General features: G+C 38.3%; 1 protein-coding gene across 5 annotated transcripts in view; it reads right to left on the reverse strand.

Annotated features, from left to right (window-relative positions):
• Positions 1–205: 205 nt before the first annotated feature.
• The window catches only part of TNKS2 (tankyrase 2), a 73,047-nt gene continuing 51,168 nt past the window's right edge, over positions 206–22,084 (reverse strand). For 2 of the 5 annotated variants that reach the window (XM_057308511.1, XM_057308509.1), the window contains 7 exons: positions 20,907–21,004; positions 19,984–20,058; positions 17,792–17,897; positions 14,113–14,299; positions 11,667–11,823; positions 10,799–10,844; positions 8,487–10,311 (listed from right to left, as the gene is read on the reverse strand). In XM_057308511.1, coding sequence (XP_057164494.1) covers positions 10,244–10,311; positions 10,799–10,844; positions 11,667–11,823; positions 14,113–14,299; positions 17,792–17,897; positions 19,984–20,058; positions 20,907–21,004 — 737 coding nt within the window. In that variant the 3' untranslated portion in view covers positions 8,487–10,243. Of the gene's footprint in view, positions 5,255–5,292; positions 7,331–8,486; positions 10,312–10,798; positions 10,845–11,666; positions 11,824–14,112; positions 14,300–17,791; positions 17,898–19,983; positions 20,059–20,906; positions 21,005–22,084 lie in introns of those variants that run through there. The other 3 variants (XM_057308508.1, XM_057308510.1, XM_057308507.1) reach the window with 3 other exon arrangements.

Below are 22,084 nucleotides of genomic sequence, written 5' to 3' on the forward strand. Positions count from 1 at the left end.
AATTTAAAACAAGGTGGCTGTGGAAGGCTTTCCCCGAGAAGGTGACATTTGAACAATAAGGAAGTGGGGGAGTAAGTCATGGGGATGATGGAGGGAGGCCTGGCTGCCTGCTCAGAGGCTGAAGTTGTAAGGAGGGAACAAGGTGTCGTTACCCTACCTTAAAGGATGCGGCGACTCAACCCCAAGAGGTCGAGAGAGACAGCTCTTGATGCAATCACACGAGGCTTTATTGAAGGACCAGCGCGCTGGGGCTCATCTCATAACCCACGCAGGGGCAGTGGAGAAGAGCCCCGAGCCAGGAATGGGTAAGGTTTTTATGGGGGGGACTGAGTCCGGTTGGCTAGTACAAACTGTCCAATAGGAAATTTAGGTCAAGTCGCTTGGCGCGGGGAACTATCAGAGGGCTTCAGATGGTACAGGGTGGTGGTCTTTTCGGAGGGTCACTCTGGGTGTCACTCTGGGTGTCACTCTGGGTGGAGGGTAGGATGGCAGCTTGCCGGGGAGAGTGATAGCTCTGGGTGGGATACAATTAGGCGCCCCTCCACCCCGGGACTCGATTTATCTTTAGCAAGCCGGCAGCAGGCGTGTACAGAAGCGAGAAGCTGTGGTTAGCGTTTGCCTAAGTGGGCCCCTTCCTTAAAGTACTTCGGGCGCCTAAACTTTGCTCAAGGGGGTTTTCATTTATGTTTCCCTATGTAGGTCTTCTTGCAAACTTTAAAATGTCCTTTCAAAGTGACCGGGGGTAGAGTGGGAGGTGGTGACACGGGGGTGGCACAGGCAGGTCATGCATGTCCAACTGTGCATTTGAAGGACTTCATCTTTTTAAGTGAAGTGGGGAGTCACTGCAGAATTCTGAGCAAGAGGCAAGACAGTCTGACTTATGCTTCAACAGGATTATTCTGGTTCCTGAGTTGAAAGTAGATTAGAGTTTAATTAAAAAAAAAAAAAAAAAGACTATGGGACCTGAGAGTGGGAGGCGGTGGTGGACAAGGGTGAATGTGGGCCATGAGGAAAAGAAGATAATGACTCCAAGGTTTCTATTTTGAACAACTGGAAGACTGGAGAGGCCATGAACCAGGAAGAGGAAGACTGAGGATACAGCAGGTCTGGGGAACTTCTCAGTTCAGTTTTGGTTACCCTTTTGCAGACTTAAGAGCTTAAAAGAACCCTTAGCTATTACCTAACTAATCTCATCTTAAAACAAAAATATATATATTTTGTTTTTAAAATTTTTTAAGTAATCTCTGCACCCAACGTGGGGCTCGAACTTAGAACCCCGAGATCAAGAACCTCATGCTCTACCAATTGAGCCAGCCAAGGGCCCCTAAACAAATTATTTTTTTAAATGAGTCCACATAGGGGCACCTGAATGGCTCAGCCGGTTAAGCGTCTGCCTTTGGCTCAGGTCATGATCTCAGGGTCTTGGGATGGAGCCCCATGTTGTGCTCCCTGCTCACTGGGGAGCCTGCTTCTCCCTCTCCCTCTGCCCCTACCCCCATGCACTTTCCCTCTCTCAAATAAAGAAAAAAAAAAAAACTTAAAAAAAAATACATGACAAGTACAATGAATACAGAATGGAAACTTAGCTTTCATTTCCATCTGTAGGTCTCCTGCCAGCCAGATCTCCTCCTCAGATTACTGTTACCATATATTTGCCATATATTCTCCCCCCCCACGGCCCTCCGCCCCCAGAGACAGCCTATGAGCAAACAAGCCTATATGTTGATGTTTCCCCTCTATTTTTTTTTACAGTGGTAACTTATACACACTTCTGAATCTTGCCTCACTCCCCACTCCCTTCTCCAATAATCTGTCTTCATCAGTACACACAGGACTGGCTCATTCTTTTCGTGACTCCAGACTTTCTGGGGTATGAATGTGCTACAATGTATGTAACCAGTTCCCTATTGATAGACAGATGTGCTACTTATAACTTTGTCTTTCCAAATGAGGCTGTGATGTATTTTCTTATCACGGGTCCTTTCACTCAAAGGACCCATTTAAAATCTGGGCAAACATTACTGTTTTCCTTTTCGAGGCTGTTTCTCAACAATGCAAGAGAGGTACTCTCCTCCACCAGGTGTGACAGGCAGCTCTACTGCACCAATGGGGTTGTACTGGTAGGTACGGATCAGCACACTTCCATACCCACTGGCAACAAGCTGCTGCCCCAAGCCCGAGTGCTCCACTCGGGTTTCTGAGACTCTAGTTCCCCCACCCCCTTCCGCAATCCACCAACTAAAGGATTGGCACCAGGCAGAGAAGGAGTCTTCAGAGTCTGTTCTGCCTGACCAGTGCCAGGGTGTTAAATATTTTGAATACCACTCTTTGATCTTTGCTAATAGAGGTGGAAAATAGTATCGCAGTGTAAGGTAAGTTGCATTGCTCCTCTTTAAATGCCATTTTAATTTCCTTTTCTGTATATTCATTTTCTTTTGGGTTGTTTTTTTTGTTTGTTTTTTGCTTCTTGATTTTCCAGGAGCTTTTTATGTTAAAGAGAATTCCTTGTCTGCTGTTTGTGTTGCAAATATTCGTCAGTCTGTCGTTTACCTTTTTGTTTGCAGACGTAACATTTTTCTGAGGTTGGATTTATCGATCCTTTCATTCGTAGCTTCTGGGTTTTGTGTTACATCAGAAAGATCTTCGCTCTGCCTAGATGAGTAAGATTGTTCTGCCTTTCTTCTTATAATTTTGTCTTTTCATTTTCTATCATTACACATTTGACCCACCTGAAATATTCTGATGTAAGGAATAAGGCTTGGGTCCAACTTTATTTTCCCCAGATGAACGCTCAGTTGTTGCAAGACCATTATGTTTCCCACAATTTCATAATATGTTACCTTTATCACCTACTGTGGATGTGAAACCACTTCTGGGCTCCCTCTTCCGTTGCACTGATGAGCTTCATGTGTCAGGATTACTGTTTTAGTAATAGTTTAAAAATATTTTTAGTACATGATATGGCTAGTAGTCCTTCAGTACTTTTTTCTTAGTTTAAAAAAAAAAAGATTTTATTTATCTGGGGGGGGGGGAGCAGAGAGAGAAAGAAGGAAACAGATTCCACGCGGAGCCCGATGAGAGGCTCAGTCTCAGGACCCTGAAATCATGACCTGAGCCAAACTCAGGAATCAGACGCTCAACCCACTGAGCCACTCAGGCGCCCCTCAGGTAATTTTTAATGAGTCCTTATATATTCATTTTTCCATGGTAGCTTTAGAATCGGTTTGGTTTTCCATTCATCAAAAAGGCTGACATGTAGACAAAGACAAATACTGTATGATTTCACTTATACAGGGAATCTAAAAAAACAAGCGAATGAACAAACAAAAAGCAGAAACAGATCCATAAATAGAGGACAAACTGGTGGTTGCTGGAGGAGGTGGGGGGAATGGGCAAAATGGGTGAAGAAGGGGAGTGGGAGACATGGGCTCCAGCGACAGAACGAGTAGGTCACCAGGATAAAAGGTGCAGTACCGGGAACGTAGTCAATCATACAGTGTTGTATGGTGACGAATGGGAGCTACTCATGTGGTGAGCACAGCGTAAGCAGACTTGGGGAATCACTGTTGTACACCTGAAACTAATGTTAACATTCTGTGTCAACTGTATTTCCATTAAAAAAAAAAGGCTCAATATGTTATTAGGTCATGGCAAATTTATATATTAATGTAGGGAGAAACAGTATCTTTATCCCGTTGAATCTAAGAATAGCACGCATGGTATTATTCTATTTGTGCTGTCTTACTGTCTCTAGCATTCCGTATTTTTTAGGTATTACATGTATTTTATTATAAATGGGATCTTTCCATATCATCTTAACAACTGCTGCTTAGGCGTAAATAGGAAGTCTGCTACTTTCTGCTTATTTTGTACCTACTCACTGAATTTTCTTACTGTAACAGTTTTTCAGTTTTCTTGCATTTGTCAGATATCAACTGTGAGTAAACAGTTTTACTGTCTCACCATTTTTAACGTTTTCCCTCTCTTGACCACCAGTATCAGCTAGGTCCTCTGGAACAGCACCATGTGGTGATAACGGGCAGCCCTCACGTGGTTCATGTTCCCCCCATATGCAGGAGGCTGGCTTTTGGCTTATATATAAAATTGCTCTGAATACATATTATTTATTATATGCAGTTTTTAATATAGTCTGAGTCCTTTGCCCTTTATATGTGTTGCAGATATTTTCTCCCACTTTGTGACTTGTCTTTACTTTCTTTACAGGGGCTATTAGATGAACAGATGTTCTTAGTTTTAATATGGTTAAATTTATCCGTCTTTTCTTTTAGGGCTAGCATTCTTTAAAGCTCTGTTAAAAGTTCTCTCGTCTCTCCAAAGCAGAAAGTCTTCCATAGTTTCTCCTAAACATTTAATATGCTTTGCTTTTCATATATAAGTACTACATGAAATACACTTACAATTTTTGTGTATGCACACCCAAATAGATTTTTTCATGTGGATAACCAGTTGTTCCATAGTAATTGTTGAAAAGGTCCTCCTTTCCACATTATCTGTATCTCTAGTGTACGTAGAAATTCCACATATACTCTGTTCAATTGGTTAAATGAGTTTATTCCTGCACCAATATTACACTTAGTTGCTAGAGCATTAATTCGATTCTTAACCTCTGCTCCCCCCCCCCCCCCCCAGGAGTGTCTAGCCTGTTCTTAGCCCTTTACAGGTATTTTCCACTTACCCAAGGTTTTTTTATGGGAAAAAAGTGCAGGAGTTGTCTGTTATTTCCATTTCTGTGGGAGTGTTCACTTTTTTAACCCTTTTTCACCTTTTCAATTCTATTTCCACTCTTTCAGTGATTATCCTTAAAAACTTACTATGCACACTTAACAAACTCTGAAGTTCATCAACATTTTAAAGTTTCTCCCATCTTCCATATTATTGTCAAGTAGTACATTCCACCTTGTCTTTAAAACATCAAATCTATTTTTTACTTCTATTTTCATAGACAACACTTACTACAGTGTTTCATTTAAATAGATAAAACACTTACTACAGTGTTTCATTTAAATAGATAAAATAGCCTTGATACACAATTCGAAAGAAATGAAAGGATATACAGCGAAGGGGCACCTGGGTGGCTCAGTCGATTAAGCATTTGCCTTCGGCTCAGGTCATACGTGATCTCAGGGTCCTGGGATTGAGCCCTCTATCCGGCTCCCTGCTCAATGGAAAGCCTGCTTCTCCCTCTCTCTCTGCCCCTCCTCGCCTCGTGCTTGCTGTCTTTCTCAAATCAAATCTTAAAAAAAAAAAGGGATATACAGTGAAAAGTCTTCAACGCCTCTGTCCCCCTGGCACCTCAGATGTCCTCCCAATAGTTTCATGTGTATCCTGGAGGTATTTTATGCATAAAGAAGCAAATGCACATTGTATTTTTCCCTTTTATAGAATAGTAGCAAATCATAGGTATTGGTCAACCTCTTTTTTTTTTTTCTTTTTGTATCTTTTTCATGTTATGTCTTGAAGATTATTCCCTACCAGTTAATAAAACATTTCTTCTGTTTTTACATGAGTATTTCTGTTTACCAATTTCTTCGTTCACCCTGTTTGCATCTAACTCTTTCCTTCTGGACTCAATTGCTTTCTTTCCTAAAGAACAATCTTATGTTCTTTCAGCAAAATCTGAAAATGTTTTTCTCACCCTCCCTTTTTATTTTTTAAAAGATTTTATTATTTATTTAGAGAATACAAGCCGGGAGAATACAAGGCAGAAGGAGAGGGAGAAGCAGACTCCCTGTTGAGCAAGGAGCCCAATGTGCAGCTCAATCCCAGGACCCTGGGATTATGACGGGAGCTGAAGGCAGTCGCTTAACTGACTTGAGCCACCCAGGCGTCCCCCATCCTCCCTTTTAAATACTAATTTATCTACATGTAGAATTGATAGCCAACATAAATTTCTTTTTTCTCAGCACTTAGTTATTTTACTGGCTCCTGGCCTATATTGCTGCCATCGGAAAGCCTGCTGTTAATTACTCCTTTGCAGGTGATGTCTTTTCTCTTTGGTTGCTTTTAGATTTTTCTCGTCTTTTGCAATTCTACTACCTGTCTAGATGTAGACTTGTTTTCATTCACCCTCCTAGATATTTTTTTCAATTTCACGTCCTTAATAAATTGTGGAAAAATCTTCAAATGTCTTCCCTCCCTTCTGTAAGCTGGATCTTCTATACTCCCTATTAGCCCTCTTCTATTTCCCATTTCTTCCTCTGTTACAATGCAGGTATTTTCCTTATTTATCCTCTAGTTCACAAATTCCCTCCAGATATGCCCAATCTGTGGCTTAATCTGTCCACTGTGTTCTTAATTTCACTAATTATACTTTTTAGTTCCAAAAGACTTAGCTTGTCGTATCTATTTTGCCTTTTTCATGGTGTTTTTTCTAATGGTTTTTATGCTTTCTTCCCTTGCTCCAATTATCGTAACCATTTTTATTCCAGTTATTCTGTTTCAAGTTTGGGGAGGTGCTAATCCTCCAAGATTATGTCTGCTGACTTGTGCTCACAGTGCACAGCGTTTGATTTTTCATCATGAGTCCATTTGTTTTTTCTGTACTGGAGGAATGATGCGGCTTGGGCTATGGGTTCCCCAACCAGGTTGCCAGAAGGTCTATGTGCTTTTATCAGTAATTTTCAAACTGAGATTCTTGGGCATCTAAAGATTTATATACTTTACATTTTGAGCTTTTAAAAGATTTCATTTGAACACTGAAGGGATCAGTGGCTAATAATTCTTGCTGCTTTAAAATTCTATGTTCTATGTCTCCATGACAACTGAGAACACTCAACCACTAGTCCTAAAGCATTCTCAGTAATCTTGGTTACTACAGAACTTAGTGGCACATACAGAACATCATTCAGTTCTCTCAACCCTACGAGACGAGTACTATAAAGGTTATGTAATTTAAGGCTGCACAGTTGGCGGGGGACAGGGTAAAATTCAAATCTAGATCTATCTGACCCTAGAGCCCAATCACTTAATCACTATTAATTTATTCACGCAACAAAAATTTACTGAGGAACTATTATGTGCCGGGATGTGCTAAGTGGGGTAAGTATGGGGTTAACAAAACAGATATTTTTCCTATTTCAAATGATCTGTGAGGGGCCAGTTTTTTCTTCCTCTTAACTTCCAATTTGTTGCAGACCAATATTTTTGTTAAATTAAAAACATTGTAGCAATGTCAAATTGCTATAAAAATTTCCTCTCAATTTTGTTCTCATCTCTCCACGTACCAAATGACGTGCAGACCAACCCCCTGCGGGAGCTTCTCTGTGACGCCGCTCCACCGGCAGACCACGTGGGGCTCTGGGGAGGACAGCTGTGGGTGGATGAGGAAGAAAAAAGATACTTTAAAAAAAATTATCTTTATTTTTTTTCTGAAAGAGACTTCTGACAATGGTGGCTTCTCTGTGGGGAGCAAGAACCCTCTAAAAGGGTGTAAATGAAACCAGTACTATATGTTAACTAAAATTTAAATAAAAAATTGAAAAAAAAGGGTATAATTAAGTATTTTAGGTCACAGTCTACCTAAGGAGTATGCATGAAAAGGAGGTGGCAGGGTGGGAGGTGTAGACTGAGTAGATAATGAAAAGGCCACATTATGGTCTAACTTTATAAAAATCTGACCATTTTCCTGGTGAAGACTGGCTACTATTACTTGCTTCCTCTGTCACTCTAGTTCTCTAACAGGGCAGGACAGTAAGTAAAAGGCCAGTCAGGAAAACTAATTACAGAAGCTTATGGAAATTTATGTACATGTTTTCTTTCCTCACCACCCAGCAGACAACTGGATCATAGCAGACACTGGGATGCTTAGGAACTAGCAAGCAAACACTTTAATATTATCCTAACTGAAGCAGTAAGATGAAGTCGCTGAAAAATCTTTCAAGCAAAATGACTCATGGCTTATCTGCACCATGATTTTCCTATCACGGAAAGCAGAGAATTGATCACATACACAAAAACACTTATACTGAAATCTAAAATAGAGACATCATTATACTTTAAGACGAATAAATACCACTAACTTTAGGATTTTAAAACCTATAAAGATTTTTTTTTTTTTCCGGAGTGCCTGGCTGGCTCAGTCGGTAGAGCATGCAACTCTTGATCTCGGGGTTATGAGTTCAAGCCCCACAATGGGTCAAGAGCTTACTTAAAAAAATGATAGAAAACAAAAAATACATTCCTCTTTAGAAGAAGACAGATTTCCCAGGAATAAGCTTTGAGGTTTGCCAAAACTTGTACTGGAGCAATTAAATGTCTGAAAGCATCTTATAGCTACTTCCATTTTAAAGCATCTAAGTTATGGTCACAACATTCAAAATTTCAAACTTTAAACTGCACTCTATCACTGTTAAACTCAGAACTACATTGTTTTCCTGCAATTGTGGTTTATTGTAATCTTAATCCATTTTCTCAAAGGCCATTCAACACATTTATACTATTCCAGTAATTACCATGCTACCCAGAAAAACAAATGAACACTTTATTAAGAATTAAATGAAGGTATGGAATGTGATACAGTACAAGTAAGACACCCAAGATGGATATAATAGTACTACTCACACAAAAAGTTAAATCTCACTTCAAAAAAAACAAAATCACAAGACAAAAGAAAAAGCAATTCCATCATTATAAAGTAAGATATTTCATGCAAAAACTCCAAAAAAATCCTCCCAACCACCCCCAACCACCCCCCCAATTGCCAACAAACAAAAGCTATCTGAAAATATTGCCATGCTAACATATTAACCACAATGTAATCATTCATAGGAAAACAACACAGTAATTAAGCAATGGATTAGATGACAACACAGGCTGCAGTATCATAAACTCAGAGACCTCGGACGACTACGTGATAAGCAGTTCCAGATTCACTTATGGGGGAGTGGTGTGGGCTCAACGTTGAGAGATAAGGTGTGTAAATATAAACCCCATTAACTCATCCCATTATCTTCTAATTATAAAATCTGGAAGCTTCCAGTATCTGAAAAATTATATAAAATTTGGCATACTCCATTTGTGTTCTAAGAAATTACTTTAGGATCATAACTGCAATTATTAGAGAGCTGTATAAAAGCACTTCAAGGTCAGAAATTGACCTCTTAAATAATGATCACAATTTACATCATAGAAACAACTCCAGATATGCATTTACTCTGATTAACTCTTACTTAGGGCGAGAAACATAACTTGCTAGCACTTTGTGTACAACTTACTGCAAAGAGCCAGATAATTTATAGATGGAATAAAATATATACCGAAAGTGAACTGGTACAGACAGTGAAGGGGAACATTCTCACTTAAAAGAGACTTAAGTCAGTAAAAACCTGCCTTGCCTCCTGAGGCAGCTAGAGTCAACAGACTGCCAAGCTGTAACTCATGTCTCTGTGCCAAGAAGCTTTAGCCTGTTTCATGGAAAAGACAGTTTTCTACTAGAAAACAGGAATGGCATTTTATGGGACAGCATTCCCCTCCACAGCTGCCCAACAAGCCTGTCACCATGTAGTGCACACACAAAGCATATTTCCAAGCATCTGTGGATGTCATGATGAGGCTGCCCAGGACCAGGAGGCACCGTGTCACAGCACCTGCCCATTCAGGTGACCTGGAGAGAACTGGGACACCTACATTTATTTCATGGTTCTGGGTTCAGCTTACCTATGGTGTACAGACTTGCTGTAACCATGAGGCCAAGGAAGAAGAAGAATAAAATACTTAGGACAAAAAAATGACCCACTCCCATCTGCTTTTTTTTTTTGCCCCTTTAGATTAAGGGTAATTAGAACAGATTAGAAAATTATTCAGGATTACCCTTCCAGGATTATCCTGAAACGTAACTTCCTATTCACACTCCACGAAAAGAATACCGTAATTGCTCAGTGGCAGGATTTAGCTCCTAAAACACAGAAGCACTTGCTCTAATTTTCACAAAATGAAATGAGAAAATTTTCCAATGTGAAACCCAGAGTTTGAAGCCAGTAAAGAAGTGTCTTTAATAATCAGGACGTTCATAGAGCTCTTTGGAATGTGTCTTATACATACAAAGTTATCACAAATTAAATCCCCAGAGCATTCATGAAATAAGTTCTTCAATGGGAAAGATTTCTAATGAGAGATAAATGCTTCCATCAGGAAATTAAGTCTGATAAACCAATCTTTCCCAATTGACAAAGTCTTCGCTAGTAGCTCAACATGGCCTGTGGAGTCAAATGTAAAGTTCACTCAATCACGATGATGCAAGATGAAGTACAGATGTGCAGTGCGTATGAAAAAAATGTGTAGACCGCTGCAGTTCTAAAACAGATTTATATTACAAAGCAATGTAAATAAATATTGGGCTAGTACAAAAGCTCTTATTTACAGTTTTACAAATGAAATCGTATTCAGTGTAAATGCTGTGTTTTAAAGAACACAGTACTGTATTAGTAAAATGAGTTCTGTTGAGGGGATTACAGTTTCTGTTAGAATCAATGCATAACATAGAAAAGATTCAAGTTAACTTGGTTTATAATTTAGTACAGACAAACCCAGTTTAACCTGGAATGGCATCTGTTAAAGTGCTGAAAAACAGGAAATATTTAGAAAACACTGTACATTATTAAAGCTTTATCAAGTCAGAATGTTAAACTTCTTTCACATTTTTATCCTTTTGCCTCAGGCTTGTGGACAAGATGGTATTTCTCAGCAAAGGAGTAAAACTTAAGAGGCCACCAGCTGCTTAGGTGATTTTAGGTTCAGTGGATTTCGCTTCCTAAAACAACTACTTATCCATCAACCATACCTTCAGGCCTCATGATCTGGTAAGTAATTAAATACTCAGGATAAGCCTGGAAGAGAAAGATTAAATATTGGTAAACACATTTTTTGTTTAGGTGATTTTACCATAAGGATTCCTAATCTTTAGAGAAGAGGTTCTAAATTAGAGTGTGAATCAGAATCATCCAAGGGTATTTTCTTAAAACATCCTTACCTTGATTCCAATCCCCCTTAGGTGCCAAATCAGTAGGTCTAGGATGAACACTAACCATGTGTTTCTTTTTAATAACTGAGGCCATCCTGCTACATATCCTCAGTTCAGAACACTGCTCTAGAGATGCTTCTGACTGGATCTGTGTCACTAAGAGCAAGAGGGACGGTACACTTCTTTGCCACACACGCGTTAACTACTAAATACAGGATTCTGATTAATTATATTTTACAGAAGCTAAAAAACAGAAAAAGGATCCACTATAATTGAAAAATCTGAATCAAGTCTGTAAGATAATATTCTATCAATGTTATTTTCCCAATGTTAATAATTTAAAAAGAGAATGTCCTTGTTTTTGGGACATACACCCTGAAACATTTAAGGTTACACAGCAAGCCTACAACTTCCTCTCCAGCAGTTGGGGGAAAAAAATCTGTATTCACACACACAAGGGAGAACAATAAAATGTTAACATTGGGAAAACCTGGGTGAAGTATATATGGGAATTCTCTATTATTTTTGTTATTTTTCCATAAACTTAAAATTATTTCCAAATAAAAGTTAAAAAAAACCACAACCCAGTTCTTAAGGCAATGTGCCTTGTCAATTTAAGAGATCAGTAAGAAGAGGTTAATGTAGGACTCTAAATAATTTCTGAAGATGAACAATAAAACTGAATTACCTGTTCTCCTCTGTAAATAACATACTCAGCTAAAGCTAGACCATTTACGCTGGGTCGACCAGTGACTGAGTGATGTCCTGGAGGAGAATGTGCCATTTTCATTGCACTGAACTGCAGGAAAGACTTTCCCAAGGTTACCCGGCAAAAGAGCAGCTGCCTGGAACATGAAAACGAAGAGATCTCCCTGACGACAAGGCAGTCCAGGGAAGGTTTATTTCTGTACACTGCATAAGCTTTTTAATGTATTTATACATAAACAGAGTTGTTTGTCATTTCATACTTGAAAGAACTTTCTAAGAATGTCTTCTACTACTCTCATTAATAAATTTGCCACTTTAATTCTTATTTTAACTATATAAACTGAAAATGTAACAACCTTGTAGAGACGGAGGCTCTGCTATCTTGTTTGTACCCAGAGTGAAAGCACAAACTATAGCCCAAGTGGGAAGGAGGGGATTTAAGGGGCTCCCATGTAGTAGCCTGCAAAGCTGGACATTTATCCGACTAGGTCTAATTGATCCCACCTTCAAAATAGATTTGAAGTTCATTCTCTTAATTTTATTGCTACTGTTAAGTTCAAATCACCAAAATTTTTACGTGGACTGGGAACAAATGGCCTCTGAACTTCTCTTCCTATTTCTTCTCTAATTCCCAGCTAAACTATTTTCCATCCAAGCAACCAGTTATTTAGAAAAAACAACCCAACACATAAAACATTAATCATATCACATCACTTTTCTGCTTAAAACTTTGTAGAGGCTACTCAGTGTACTTGGAAGAAAATCCAAATTCCTTACAATGACTCCAAATTCTCAAATCTTACTTTGTGTTCACCGTGCACCAGGAACATTAATTTTCTTTCTTCACACAGGCCAACTTTCTTAATCCTGTGGCCATCATACACACTGTTTCCTTTACCATAGAAAGTGGTATCTATTCTGCCACTCTTCAACTGGCTAACACTCATTTTTTTAGATTTCAGTTGAAATGTTAGTTCTTCAAATAGTCTTCCCTTACCAGAAGTTTAAGGAGATTACTCTCCCAATCCCCTCAGGCATTTGACTGACCTTCCTTATTTCCAATGAACCTTTTTTTTTTTTTTTTTAAATTACTTCATGGTTTCTGTTTTTCAGAGGAGAAAAGATTTTGGTGAACCAGTTGATTCTGTTCTCCAAAGAAAGGCTATCCATACTTTTTATTCTTTTTATTCTTAAATATGCCTTAGCATTTCTAGTAGATTTCTATTATACTCACAATCAGCCCTGTGATAATCCAAATACAAAAGTCTTAAGTTAATAAGCTTATCTGCAGACAACCAACCATTCTGTTCCAAAGACAGTTTACGAGAAGTACTAAAACACTGCTTATTAAAATCAAAACCATTTTAAGTAGGAGTTAAACAGGCTAAGTGCTCAGAACTTTTACCTCCAGATAATACAACAGCAGAGTTCAAGTTATAGAATCTCAAGAAATTATAAGCCTTTTAACCTGTTCAAGTAATTTATGATCTAAAACAGAAGTGGATGGGAGTTCATGCCCAGAAGGACTGACTTCAGGCACCTACACAAGTCTAAATTTAAGGGGAAAACAAGAGTAATATAAAAACAGACCTTGTTTTTCTCCAGGACTACAGCTCTTTACCCTGGCAACCTTTCAAAATCAGCTGGGAAGACTTAAAAAAATCCTAATGCCCAGATCAATTATAAGAGAATCTCTGAGAGTGGGACATAGCATCAGTTTTTAAAGATCCCCAGGTGATTCCAATGTGTCACCAAGGCTGAGACCTACTGCTCTAAGGTCTTCTTCTGAATCAGTGATCAGAAACATCAGCATCACCTGGGAACGTGGCAGAAATTCAAGTTCTGTAATATTTAAGGGACACAATAAAATCTCTCATGTCCAAAGATATTTTCTACTCCATATTCTTTAAAACACTAGGTGTTCTAATGATTAAATGAGTTAAATCGGTCAAATGCTCAGAACTGTGCTTGTCCTATACAGATAATTTAATAAATACTAGCTATTATTACAACTAGTGAGAGGGCCAAAAGCAACCTGAAACATGCCTAGCTTGGATTCCTAAAGTTGTCCAAGATGATGCCCTTCTCCCCAAATTTCTCAAATATGAAACCAGTTCTTACCAAATTCTTACCAAAATAAATGAGAATTCAAGAAATAAGACAGAGGATCATAGGGGAAGAGAGGAAAAAATGAAACAAGACGAAACCAGAGAGGGAGACAAACCAATAACAGACTCTTAATCATAGGAAACAAACAGGTTGCTGGAGGGGAGGGGATGGACACTGGGGAGGGTATGTGTTGTAATGAGCACTGGGTATTATATAAGACTGATGAATCACAGACCTGCACCCCTGAAACCAATAATACATTATGTTAATTAATTGAATTTAAATTAAAAAAAAAATGAGAATAAGTAATCTCTTACCTGTGGCAAACATAACAAGATCTATCTTTGTGAACTGGACACCCAGTACCTCCTCCAATTCCATAGACATACTGATTGCTTTTGGAAGAGTTTTCAGCAAAATAAATCCCAGCTCCAAACATGCCACCTATGTAAGCATGCCTTTCATCGAAGCCTTTATGGATAATTGCATTCACAAAGGGAGATCCTAAGATACAGGTAGATGGATAACACTTTAAAATTATCTTAGAAGAAAAATAAAATGAAATCCTCTTTGAAGTTAAATTCTTATACATACATGACCACCACAATAAAGGATATAAAAAATAAGGATAACAAGTTAACTGTCAGCTAGTTTATGCCTTTAGAATAAATAATTACTTTAAAAGAATTGCTAATATCAATTAATGTTTCTAATAAGGTCGTGGATGAGATGTCAAAAAAAAAAAAAAAAGACACACACAGATTCAACTAGAAAAAAGAGAAGATAACTTGAAATACCAAAGCTAAAGTTATCAAATTCGACCCCAAATCCATACAAATCCAGAACCAAGAGTCTCATAATTCACCTCATACAGCAAGGCTGAATGCAGTTAAGTCTTAAACTGACATCCACATCTGCGTACATTTTCTAGGTATCAAATTGGCTAAAACTTTTTTTTTTTTTGTTTTAAAGATTTTATTTATTTGACAGAGAGTGTGTGAGCACAAGCAGGGGGAGCTCCAGAGGGAGAGGGAGAAGCAGGGAGCCCGATGGGGAACTCAATCCCAGGACCCTGGGATCATGACCTGAGACAAACGCAGATGCTTATCTGACTGAGCCACCCAGGCGCCCCTTTATTTTACTTTTTTAAAAAGTTTATTTATTTGGGGCACCTGGGTGGCGCAGTCCTTAAGCGTCTGCCTTCAGCTCAGGGCGTGATCCCGGCGTTCTGGGATCGAGCCCCACATCAGGCTCCTCCGCTGGGAGCCTGCTTCTTCCTCTCCCACTCCCCCTGCTTGTGTTCCCTCTCTCGCTGGCTGTCTCTCTCTGTCAAAATAAATAAATAAAATCTTTTAAAAAAAAAAGTTTATTTGTCAGAGAGAGAGAGAGAGAGAGAGCACAAGCATGGGGAGTGGCAGGCAGAGGGAAAAGCAGGCAGAGGGAAAATCAGGCTCCCTGCTGAGCAAGGAGCTCGATTTGGGACTCGATCCAATGACCCTGGGATCATGACCTGAGCCAAAGGCAGACACTTAACCCATGGAGCCACCCAAGCATCCCCAAAGTGGTCTTTTCATGTTCATTCGCTTCTTCTCCTTTTTTAAAAAAGATTTGAGAGGGAGAGCAAGCGAGCAAGCACGAGCACACATGTGTGGGAGGGGCAGGGGGAGAGGGAGTGTTAAGCAGACTCTGCATGGAGCCCTACATGGGGCTCGATCTCACGACCCTGACATCACATGAGCCAAAACCCAGAGCTGGATGCTTAACGGACCGTGCCACCTGGGTGCCCCTGTTCACTCTTCTTTATACCTCTTCTCTCCCATCCTTTCGCTTCTCTTGCCTTTCATTCCATTACGCCAGATTCTATCTGCAAATGTGGTGTGTTCCTTCATTCTCTGCATACTGACTACTTTCTCCCCCGTCCTTGCATGTGTGCCAAGGAGAGCTTAGCCAAAGGGAAGGAGGTAGTCATGGGAACCAGGCCCGAGAGAAGGGTGAGTGGTGGGCGTTGGGAAAAGCCAATATTAACAGTTAACTGATTCATCAAGATTAGCGTCCCTGTTCATAAAGGAATGGAAAAATACGCTGAATTCCACTTTACAGATATACTGAAGAACAGAATCACTTATTTGAATTAATTTGGAAAAACCATAACCATTTATATTATAAAACAGAGAAGTCATTCATTCTAATTATCAAGTCAGTACATTAATAAATATTTATTATACTCTGTGCCAAGGGATTTATCATAATGATTTTCAGAATGAGAAATACTATTTAGATATGCACCAATTCAGTCTGCTATAGCCATTCTTCCAGAGGATTGTGAAATTTAAATGCCGTGCTTTATGGAACTTTATAGGTCTCTAAAAAATTTTCTGCAATCAAGGCCAAATGAAAAAAACAGGTGGGAGGTACTATGTGATTGAAGACTTGATAAACACTGTATTACTATCTATATTCATCTTTGCTATAAATTTAAAAGACCAGGGGTGCCTGGGTAGCTCAGTAAGTTGGATGTCCGACCCTTGATCTCAGCTCCGGTCTTGGTCTCAGGGTTGTGGGTTTGGGCCCCAAGTTGGGCTCCATGCTGCTTAAAAAAAAAAAAAAAGAAAGGAAGACCAATCAACATCTGTTAGTTTGCAACATAAAAAAACCCAGGAAACTTCAAGAATAAATACTGGTGCTCTCAATACTACAGAAGTTCTCAGAAAATTCCCTAAGTTCAATGACAATGGTTTAAAAAAAAAAGATTTTATTTATTTTTTAAAGTAATCTCCACTTCTAAAATGGGGCTTGAACTCAGGAAACCAAGATTAAGGGTCGCATGCTCTATCGACTGAGCTAGCAAGGCACCCCTGACTGACAATGGCTCTTTTAACACAATTAAGTTAAATGTAGTTTTGACACTTAGACTCAAAGGCAGAATAGGATGTGTACAGTCTTCTGAGGTGATTTTCAGACCTTATTTTATTTTTATTTTTTTTAAAGATCTTATTTATTTATTTGACAGAGAGACAGCCAGCAAGAGAGGGAACACAAGCAGGGGGAGTGGGAGAGGAAGAAGCAGGCTCCCAGCGGAGGAGCCTGATGTGGGGCTCGATCCCAGAATGCCGGGATCACGCCCTGAGCCTAAGGCAGACGCCCAACGACTAAGCCACCCAGGTGCCCCCATTTTTATTTTTTGAGAGAGAGCGAGCGAGCTTGTGTGAGGCGGGAGAGGGGGTGGAGGGAGAGGGAAAGAGAATCTTTTTTTTTTTTTAAAGATTTTATTTATTTGACAGAGAGACAGCCAGCGAGAGAGGGAGCACAAGCAGGGGGAGTGGGAGAGGAAGAAGCAGGCTCCCAGCGGAAGAGCCTGATGTGGGGCTCGATCCCAGAACGCCGGGATCACGCCCCGAGCCGAAGGCAGACGCTTAAGGACTGCGCCACCCAGGCGCCCCAAGGGAAAGAGAGAATCTTAAGCAGACTCCACATTCACTGCAGAGCCGAACTTGGGGCTCGATCTCCTGAGATCATGACCTGAGCCAAAATCAAGAGTCAGGCGCTTAACTGACTAAGCCACCCAGATGCCCCTCAGACCTTAATTTTAATTCAATCAACTAGTTAAAAGTAAAACACACCATTTCTCAGTGATAATAATATGCAATATCTGTATAAAGAGAAGGAAAATATGAATAGTCAACATTTCTATTTCTGTATTTTGTCCTTATGGCAATCCTATATAGAAACAATCCATTATAAAATATACAAATTCAAAAGAGGTTGGAAATACAAATATAAATGTAATAGTTACAGAAATAATGTTTATTTTTAAAAAGTGGCATGAGAAAGACTCATTATTTCACACGTGAGAAAAAAAAATGTAGCAGGGGACGGCGGTAGGGTAGTGGAAGAAGAATCTTTTTTTTTTTTTTTTTTAAAGTGAGGTTTGAACTCACAACCAGCAATGCTCTCCCAATTGAGCCAGCCAGGCACCTCAGGGAAGAGGAAACTTACCATGAAATAGCATTCTTTCATTTGCATGGTTGTGGTTTTCTTCAGAAACTTCTTTTCTCCTATGAGTATATCTTTCCCATAGTTTCTTATTACAAACTTTCTGAATCTATAAAAAAAGAAATCAGAAAAATAAAAATCTTTAGGTCATAATTACTTACCTACTTGTTCATCTTAACCAAAATGGGCCACATAGCCAGTAGAGAGGCAAAAGTTTTTTCTGAAATGTAAACTATGTTTTATTTTAGTCAACTAAAAATACTTGGTCTCAAACAAAGGGACGGAAATATAGCTAACATTTTGGAAATCAAAAACTTCAAAGTAAAAAAAGCTACATATAGCCTTACGTGAAGGTCAAGAATACTGTTCATTGACTAAAATACTTCTAATTTAGTATTATTACTAAAACATCTCCCCATCAGGTATGTTGAGTTCTGTATATAAGTATTAAAAAGAGAGTCTCTTTCACCTCTCCCTGCTTTATCTGGCTCAAAGTATCATCTTTTTAATTAATTAAATTTTTTAATTAAAAATATTTTAATTTTTTTAATTAAAAATATTGGAAATAGCCACACCAAATACCATTTTTAAAACCCTGTTTTTTATTAAAAATATTGGAAATAGCCACACCAAATACCATTTTTAAAACCCTACACAGACACAGAGACACACCCCTACTACTTCCTCTACTCTTCCCTATCCCTCCAATTTCTAAAATTTTTGTCCGGCATTTGGAGTACTTCTAGGATCAAAATTCACACTCCTAGAGCTGTTTCTTGGCTGTGTTTAAAGGTGTTACAGCCCTCTGCTGGTCCCAGAGCACATCTGGGAGGTGGTGGTTTTAGTCTTGGCTCAAAAAAACTCAAAATACTGCCACAGATGTAATCAAGGAACACAAATGACACAAAGAGATCTCATTTATGTTTAAAAAAAAAAAAAAAAAAGTAACACATATACAAGTTTTATTACTGAAAGACTCATTAAACGTTGTATTAAAATGTCTTTACAGAGGAAGAAAACAGCATATCTTTTCTCGACTTTTAGCTATTTTGAAAATCAAAAACATATTCTCTCTCCTGCCCTCACCCTTAACAAGTCTCTATACATTGTTACTGCTTGCAGATAATGCAGACCTCACTGAAATTTCCCTGTAATAGGCATAATTGTCTTATTAAAAATTATTATATATGTTCATGAATGGAAATCTCAAGATATTATTATCATACTATGATATAAACTAATAAAAAGGAGCTTCCAGAAGTAGGATTCCTCTACATGAATGTGTACTTGTTATAAGCCATCTAACAGAGCAATCTCGATAAACAGTCTTAGTATCCACTAAGTCTAAAATATGACGTCTGATGTTACACTCAGTTTACTATTTCGAAACAGTAATATCAAACAGATGAGAGATGTGATGCTGTTCAGTTTTGAGTTTAAAATTTAGGTATTATAAAGACACTTGCCACATTTTGATGATCTTATTTTAGAATTATTAAAATACATCAATGTAGTTAACAAAAATATTTATGCATCTCTTTTTTGCTTGCTGTAGTTCAAGAAAAACACAGAAAAGCTGGAAAAAGCCCTGAGAAGAGCACCTGAGAAAGTCCTGTCAAGAAAAAGATTGGACTCCCATGCAAATGACTGAAAACATTTTTTAAAGACTGTTTTTGGAAAAGATGAAGGTACAGAGGTAATACTACCAAAATTATAGAAAAGTGGTATGTATGGGGGCTCACAGAGACCTGGAGTAGCTGCGAGACAAATGAAAGGAGCGTGGTGTAAATATAAAGATGGAGGCCTTTCCTGAGCCACAAAAAAATTCAGCTTTGTTTTAACAAAGTACCTTAGTAGTAATTCATATATTTAACGTCCTAAACCTACAGGATTTATCATTATTCCAAGATAAAGCATATCCTCTAAACTTGAATATGTTCAACAGGGGCTGAATTATTCATTATGAAAACAGCACTAAAAAACCACGAAAAACCAAAAACAAAACAAAAAACCAGTACAGGGATTTTGTGAATCTTAACCTTCCAAGGATATAATGGTTCCCAAAATATCCCCTGAGGCTATGTCAAAGACAAAACTAGGCTAGAAAGATCATTATAGTCTTACAAAAGTTAATTATCATTACAGGCTTTGAAAAACTATGGTCTCAGAAAACTTTATTTTCACTAACTTCTTACCTTGAGAATATTGTATCTGTTGAAGATTCCACCTGCATGACCTCCATCTCTGTGCTCTCGGACTGTACTTTGCATCTGATGGGAAAACATGTCAAATACATGTGTATTAACTTTTGTTTTTTTTTTGATGTGGGGAACATGGTTCTTGACTCCTATGATTCTATATACAAAATGAGATTTTAATATTTTTGCTGTTTAAGGAATATGAGTTCTATAAGTTCACAAGTACTATTTTCTAGAGATATTACCTAATTAGCTAGCCAACCTGAAAACTATTTACAGGTGAAAATTATATAATGCAAACTAAAGGAAGAAAAAAGAAACAGATGCACAAGTGAGTTAAACATACAAAGCTAATCACCTGACATGCTACAAAACAATCATTTATTTGTTCCCATTCATGTTGCCCTAGTAAAGCACAATTTGTACTTCATTGAGAGTTGGAGTTTCTTGAATTTTAGAACTCAGTCCTACTCAACTTTTTATCTCTGTGTTCCTCACACACGTTCTTCAAAGTGTAAGGCACTATTCAGAGATTTCAGGGGATCCAAGAGTTTTGTGAAAGAAAGCTAGAAGAAAAATTTCCTGGATAAGTAGCATCCACATATTCTGGGTTTTGTCTGAGATACTGGGCTTTGTAATTGCCATCACGAAGGGAGGGAATATTGGCAAGCCCCTCCCCCCCCCAAATGACAGTAAACTCTTCTCCAACAGAATCATGGGTTAGTATTAATTGTAGTACTGAACCAAGTTACTGGAATTAAAGTTTATTGAGGGAGTGTACCTTAAATGCTAATTGTGAATGTTTTCCAGGTGGTAAAGAGTTAGGGACAATTAAAAAACCCTAGTACATTTTTAAGATCTGGAAACCTCTAGGAAGTTTAGCTACTGAACCAACATTCATTTAAGGTATATAAACATACCTCTTCCTCCACAGACTGAAACTCTTTATCATCAGGAGATAGATCTATGAGAATTGTTCCACTTCCAGAGGTGTTCAGAGTTAAGTATGGGTTAAGACCTAGCAAATGAAATTTAAAGGTAAAAAAATATATGCCAAAAAAAATCCCCCAATTAACATCAACCAGAAACAGCCGCTTGATTTATCTGATACCTACTACCAATTTTTAAAAACTTTTAATTTTGGACTAACTTAGATTTTCAGGAAGGCTGAGATCATACAGGGAGTTCCTGTGTACCTTTCAGTCAACTTCCTCATGTTACCATTAAGAACATTAATGCTGCCCCAATGTTACCATTTTATGTAGCCACAGTGCATCTGTTGCATTTACTAATAAGTAAATTACAGACTTTATGTGGACTTCACTAATTTTCCCCACTACTGTCTTTTTTCTGTTCTAGGATCCAAACCAGAACACCACACTGCATTTAGACTACTAATTTTGACCTGACAAGCTCTAAGGGTTCTCTGGGAATAGTTCAGAAAATATTTTTATTTTTTTATCTCTTATTCTTAAGGAGCCTGTCACACATTTTTTCTTCAGATTATTTCCTTCACTAACTATACAGCCCTTTCAGCAGTTAGTCTTTAATTTTTGTAAATATGAGGAAGAATTACGACAGGAACTTGTATAGCCTCAGGTAATTTTGAATCATCTCAGAATGGTAACTCCATAAAGTTTACTAACTACTGAATGCTTATTCTAACTCCTAACAGTTTTTAATTCAGCAATGAATATTGTTTTCTGAATGTCAATAGTCAAGATGACTATATATTTTATACCTTTACTCTCACAAAGTTTTTAAATGGAATCTTAAACAGAATTTTCTAATTTCTTTGGTATATTTTAACACAACCTCTCCTTCATTCCCTACAACAAGATGTCTGAAGCTCTGCTGTTTTCCCAAGTAGGGATCAAATCCATTTCTATTGGGTCAGCGCATGGCAGTTAGCCCCTGGAGAGTTAGAGCACTATTCTAGTTCTGAGTTCTGGTCTGAGTAACAAGACTACCAGCAACATGCTAAACTCTGATGAAGACTTATAGATATGGCTGAATTACAATAGCTCCAGGAAGTATGGAGACTTACAAAGGGGAATAGTTCAGAGAATAAAGACTTAACAGAATAAAGACTACGACA

This window comes from Ursus arctos, unplaced genomic scaffold, assembly GCF_023065955.2.
Source record: "Ursus arctos isolate Adak ecotype North America unplaced genomic scaffold, UrsArc2.0 scaffold_7, whole genome shotgun sequence".
NCBI classification, from domain to species: Eukaryota; Metazoa; Chordata; class Mammalia; order Carnivora; family Ursidae; genus Ursus; species Ursus arctos.